This window comes from Nicotiana attenuata, unplaced genomic scaffold, assembly GCF_001879085.1.
Source record: "Nicotiana attenuata strain UT unplaced genomic scaffold, NIATTr2, whole genome shotgun sequence".
NCBI classification, from domain to species: Eukaryota; Viridiplantae; Streptophyta; class Magnoliopsida; order Solanales; family Solanaceae; genus Nicotiana; species Nicotiana attenuata.
Window position 1 is genome coordinate 172,146 of NW_017671081.1, and position 6,235 is coordinate 178,380.

A 6,235-nucleotide genomic window follows, 5' to 3' on the forward strand; every position below is an offset into this window, starting at 1 on the left:
CCCCGCCCCACACCCCACCCACTCTCAGCCGTGAGTCACCGTCTGAATTGGACATCGCCATATGGCCCTCCATATTCCATACACACAAACATTTTCCACGTGCTTTTTTGTTGGAAATAATTTTAAATAAGAAATGCCTAACGTGTATATTAAAAAAAAAACAAAAATAAAATCACCCCACGTGTTTAAGTTCACCCTATCTTCCCACGTGTTTTTTGCAGCTTTCTTCCCATAATATATTTATCCTTCACCACCTTTTGTCTCTTCATTAACTTTAGTATACCACACTACCATACTACTAGTTCATCTCATATTTCTTGAACCATTTTTCTCTATTCCAATGGATTTTGAAGATGATCAAACTTCTAATTCTTCATGTTCTTCTTCTGATCATGATATTATTGATAAAAAAAAGAATTTTGATCTTTCTTCATGTTCTATGAATGTTATTAAACCGTCGTTACATAACAAGAGGAGGACAGGAAGGAAGAAATTCAAGGAAACACGACACCCCTTTTATAGAGGAGTAAGGAGAAGGAACGGGGACAAATGGGTGTGTGAAATACGCGAGCCGAATAAAAAGTCAAGAATCTGGCTAGGTACTTTCACCACTCCTGAAATAGCAGCTAGGGCGCACGATGTTGCTGCCCTAGCTCTCCGAGGGACAAAAGCTTCCCTTAACTTCCCCGAATCGTCTTGGTCTCTCCCTAAAGCCCAATCTTCTTCCCCTCGCGACATTCAAATCGCGGCTCTTCAAGTTTCAAATAAGGAAATTGTGTCCTCTCCCTTGAAACACTCTATGTCATATTTGGAGTTAGAAGAATCCTCTTGTTTTCAAAGCCCAAAAGATGATCAAGAGAACTCTTCAAAGGGTTATAATGATTCTTGTGAATTAATGGAGTTTGTGGATGAGGAGGCTATGTTTAACATGCCAATATTAATTGATAGTATGGCAGAAGGAATGCTTATGACTCCACCAGCTATGAAAAGAGGCTTTAATTGGGGTGATGTTGAGGAAAACGTCGAGTTCACTTTATGGAAAGAATGATCCAGTAGACAAATAATTAAAATGTATTCTCTCTATCAGATAAGAAGGTCACGCGCTTCAATAGATATAATTTGATAAAAAGCAAATGTATCAACAGCTTGGATATTTGTATTTAATTTAGGACTTCAAATTTTGAAAGAAGTTAACATATATCTGCAGTAATGTAAAACCTACTATATACTAAAAGGATATTTAGCTTTTCTTGCATTTCTTCATATGTAGTGTAAAAGATAATTTAGTAAATCATATAGGAAGTTGTTTAAGAAAACCTACAATCTCTCTGAATTCAGGCATATCTAACAACCGATGTAGTACAATATAAGAAAAGAATCTATATTAATGATACTAATTACTAGTTGGAATTAAGTTTTTTAGTCATATTGTTGTATATTTTACGTTAGGTCCAATTTTTTCTAGGAGTTTTTTCATACTAGAGATGAACATGTACGATTCATATGGACAACCCCAACTTATTAAGATTGAGGCATATATAGTTATTATATGTAGTTGTACAAATAACAACAACAAACATATCCAGTAAAATTCCACGAGTGGAAACGGTCGAACGGGGAAGGGTAGTGTGATCGCAGACCTTACCCCTACTTTGTGAGGATAGAGAGACTATTTCCGATAGACCCTCGACATAAGGAAAGATGCAAAAGAAAACATTAACCCATGCAGTAACAACAACAAGCAAAATAAGGTAATTATAATCTCTACATTTGAAAACCTTTCTATAATTAAATACATTTTTCCCAAAAGAATCTATACAAAACTAATCAAAACACAGTTGTGCCCCAAGATTATTTCCTCCACCTTGGTATCTCTATTATATTTGAATAAGCACTTTATATTATTATATGGTGTACGAATGTTGGTCGGTATATATATAAGGTGAAAGGCAAGGCTTCAATTTTAATTATTAGATTAAGCCTAAAGTTCTAACTTGGCTTTCTCCATTGTTCTTGCTAAAACATGTGATTTTTGTAATTAAAAAAAAGAAAAACAGAGTACAAAATGTTTTTAAATTAGTATCCACAAATCTCATCATCTACATACCAGTCGATATTTTATTTTTCAGTCGTAACACGTGTAACTTGAGGCAGAAGCAGACAAGCACTGTACCAGGATATGAATATAATGAGCCATGAGATCAAATAAAAATTTTATAAAAATCGACATATGTTCAGTACGAAAAATAAAATATGCACATATACCTACTGGAACACATGAAAATTAGCTATTACACGTACCCAAAAAAACAAAAACAAAAAAACAATGGGATGTTCATAGACAAAAATCACCTAGAGTTTATTCCAATAAAACGCATGATAAAATAATCCCGAATTCTGTGTCGCAAATTTGATTAATCAACTGTCTAATCTAACCACTGATCATTTACTATTAACAAATGTGGCTTTCACGTTTCAGAAATGATATTGGATGCACATCTTAGGTAACAAATTAATCTAGCTTTTTTGGCCAGTTCTTTTGTTACTTACAAAATATTGAATGGTGCACATCGCGTGATGTATGGGTTAGGTGTAAGTTATGGGCTCAAACTTTATAGAATTTTGATATTTAAGCGAAGAAAGGTAGAGGGGTGTATCTAATATCCACCGAGTTTTAACCCATGCGCCATTAACTCAAGGTAATTTCCCGATTTAAAAAAAATTGTAGACTAGCATATCATCTCTTTACCTGAATCAACTCTACTAAGTTTATTGTATGATGTTTGCTAGAGGGATTTACAACATGCTTGTCTCATGATACAAAGAAAAAGGGATAATTAATAGTTATTTCTGCATTATTTTTTATTTATAAGAGATTTTTTGGACCTCCTTTTTAATTTTTTATGGCATTTTAAAATTTTTTGGAGCTAATAATTTTTTGAAGCCGTGGATCTTTCGGGAACAGTCTCTCTACTCCCTCGGGGTAGGGGTAAGATCTGCGTACACACTACCCTCCCCAACTCTACTAGTGAAATTTTATTGGATCGTTATTGTTGTTTGTTGTTGTTTACAATTTTTTGAAGCTAATAATTCTCTGCTTAGTGCCCTCAATAGACCTTGCAATTTTATGGTCTATGCTGCTATGCGATTGGCAGATTATTGTTTTGTTATCTGTTTGGGGTTATTTCCTTTTCCATGTTTAATGGTGCTGGCCTGCTGGGGTAGAAAGGATCATTTATCATAAAAATAATACCTGAAGGTAGCAGGTATTCAGTGAATAGTATAGATATACATAAGTTGGCGTATACACCATAATTGTCAGGAAAAAAATAGGGAAAACACGACTTGTAACTCCTAACTCTCCAAATAATACGTGTACATTTTACGTACCTTATGTTTCTCCTTAATTAAAGGGTAGCTCGGTGCACAAAGCATTCCTCATCGGGTCGCACCCCAAAGGGTGTGATGTAGAGAGCCTACCTTAATGCAAGTATTAGTGGCTGCTTCCACGGCTCGAACTCGTTACCTGTATATCACAGTGAGACAACTTTAGGCCTCATTTATTTTTTTAAGATTAAGACGTGTGAATCTGAATACACATCTGAATATCAAGATGTGTATTAAGATTAAGACATCTGAATCTGAATACACATCTGAATATATTAAGATGTGTATTAAGATCTGGATACTAAAAATTAAGACTGTTTGATTTTTAACATCTGAATGCGTAAAATTTATCTTTATTTGAAAAATAATACACATAAAATTCAAATGAAATACTAACTAATCTAATATTCTATCAATAAAATATATAATTTTTTAAAATATGATAATTGTTGGCGATGACTAACGGGTGAATGCCGACTAGATACGGTGGTTGGTGGTAGTTTTGGTTGATGATGGTAGTTCATGCTAGTAGCTAGTAGTGATTGGTAGTGGTGGCGATTATGATTGAGGATGGCGGTGGGTGGTGATAGTTAATAATGGCGGGTGGTGATTTGTGATTGAGGAAGGTGGTGGTAGGTTATAGTGATGGCGGTGCCGGTTGTTAATGGTGATGGGGTGGTTGGTTGTGGTAGTTGAGGTGGATAAGTGTTGACTGTGGGTGAGAATGATGGTGGTCGGAGTGGTGGGGATGGTGAATGGTGATGGTCGATAATGGTGGCGGCTATGATTGAGGATGATGGTGACGTGGTGGTGGTGGTGGTGGCGGCGGCGGCGGTGGTTGAGTATGGTGGTGATGGTGGTGGTGGTGGTTGAGTATGATGGTGGTGGTGGTGGTTGAGTATGATGGTGGGCGGTGGCGGCAGTTAATAATAAATATGTGATAGCATCTTAATGAAATTAAATCTCTGTTATAGATCTCAATCATACAGACCTATCCAGACACATTAAGTGGTTGTAAAGCAAAAAAAAAAAAACACACTTAATGATTAATATCTAAATAATTAAGATTCAAACTTTAAAAACAAACGCACTTAATATCTAAGATCTGAATAATTAAGATTCAGACCTTCATTAAGTGCAAACAAATAAGGCCTTACTTTTGCTTCTCCCTAATTAGTTTCTAAAATTTAACTAAGAAAGTCGATTTGCAAACTTTGACCACCACCCTATGTACTTTAGGCTTGAGTATATCAGATGCCACCAAGGAAGGACAATGTAGGAAGCCTAAAGTCTGAATGAGAAGACACAAGCAAAAGTAATTAATAAATCCTAGCTTAGAATTTGTTCCCAGGAATGTCTTTACTGTAGTTCACACCACCAGCGGAAAATAACTACTAGTAATATGTGTATGGATATAAAAAAGGAAGCCAGGTGCACGAAGCTCCCATGTTGACGCAAGATCCGGGAAAGAGCTACACCCCGGGGGAATGATGCAGGCAGCCTATCTGTAATAAATCAGCAGCACACTCCAACAGTACCTAGACGCAGTACTAGAGAGAGGCATTTGCCAAGTCATTTGGACCACTACGTGGTCCCCAATCCAAAAGGGAATGTTCTATCTGTCAAGTCGTTAGAGAAGGGACAAGAATTGCTTGGCAAGGAATAGCATATATAGCAGCAACAACAATTAGAATAGGTGTGGATGAAGTTTGCTTTTTTTTATTTCATTAGCTACCTTGTAGCAGTCTGGGACCTCTCTTTTCTTGGTTTTCATTTTTTTGTTCACTGTTTCTCCTTGTTTTCCTAAGGATTGAGGATAATATAGTGTTACCCTTCAGTTCAATTGAATATCATATCTTGTTTCCTTACATTTGGTGCTTTCATTGACCCTCCTTCTACAAATGGGTGACGGTGCACACAATACCCGGTTGAAATCTTTGGATGAAGCTGTGAAACACCTCCAAGAGCAGTCAACCCTCTCACACCAAAGCTCTGGACTCCATCCACAATACCCTTCAGGAGATTGTTGCGCACATGGCTTCTCAAAGAGCTCCTTCTCCGACACCGGTGCCGCTCGCTACTAGCCCTTCTTCCTCTGTGTTGGGTCAATCATCGACGCCGCAACCACAAACTGGATAAGCAACATACATCACCACAGACACCAGTTTTTAACGTCACTCAACCACCACCACAACAACAACCCTCTAATCACTTTCGCAGAGACAGAGCCATTGAATTGCCAAAGTGCGACGGTAACGCTGCGGAGAGTTGGATTTTCCAGGCCCATCAGTATTTCGACCACTACAATGTTTCCGACGAAGAAAGCATCAACCAATGTTCATTCTTCCTTGAAGGCGACGCCAGAGATTGGTATCAATGGATGTACCGGAATCATCAGTTATGTGGTTGGGCTCACTTGATGAGAGCTTTTGTGACTCGTTTTGGAGCAAAATCATTGGAATCACCGGAGAGTTGGCTTGCAAAATTGCAAATGACTTCTTCCGTTCATTACTATCTCTCCCGTTTTGAAAAGCTCTCTAACCGTACGACAGAGATGTCACCGCCGATGTTGAAACATTGCTTTACTTCAGGGCTTCTACCAGATATTAAGGTTGATGTGCTTTCCTTTCGCCCCGTTGACTTGAATGAGGCCATCGGGTTGGCCTTTTTACAAGAGCAGAAATATTTGGCCCAACCCAAACAAACAACCCGACCCATTTCTTCCTCTAAACCACAGCCTCTTTCCCTGCCACAACAAACCACTTGGAACCCTAAATCAACCCCGTCAATCTCTCCTTCTTCACAGTCTCCGACTGCCTCTCTTCCCGGAATTGGCCGCATCCCTTTT

General features: G+C 37.9%; 1 protein-coding gene across 1 annotated transcript; it reads left to right on the forward strand.

Moving 5' to 3' along the window:
• The first annotated feature begins 254 nt into the window (after positions 1–254).
• Positions 255–1,248, forward strand: LOC109205774 (dehydration-responsive element-binding protein 1F-like). Its single transcript, XM_019368522.1, has one exon. The coding sequence runs from the start codon at positions 341–343 to the stop codon at positions 1,046–1,048; it is 708 nt and encodes a 235-aa protein (XP_019224067.1). The 5' UTR covers positions 255–340; the 3' UTR covers positions 1,049–1,248.
• Positions 1,249–6,235: the final 4,987 nt, after the last annotated feature.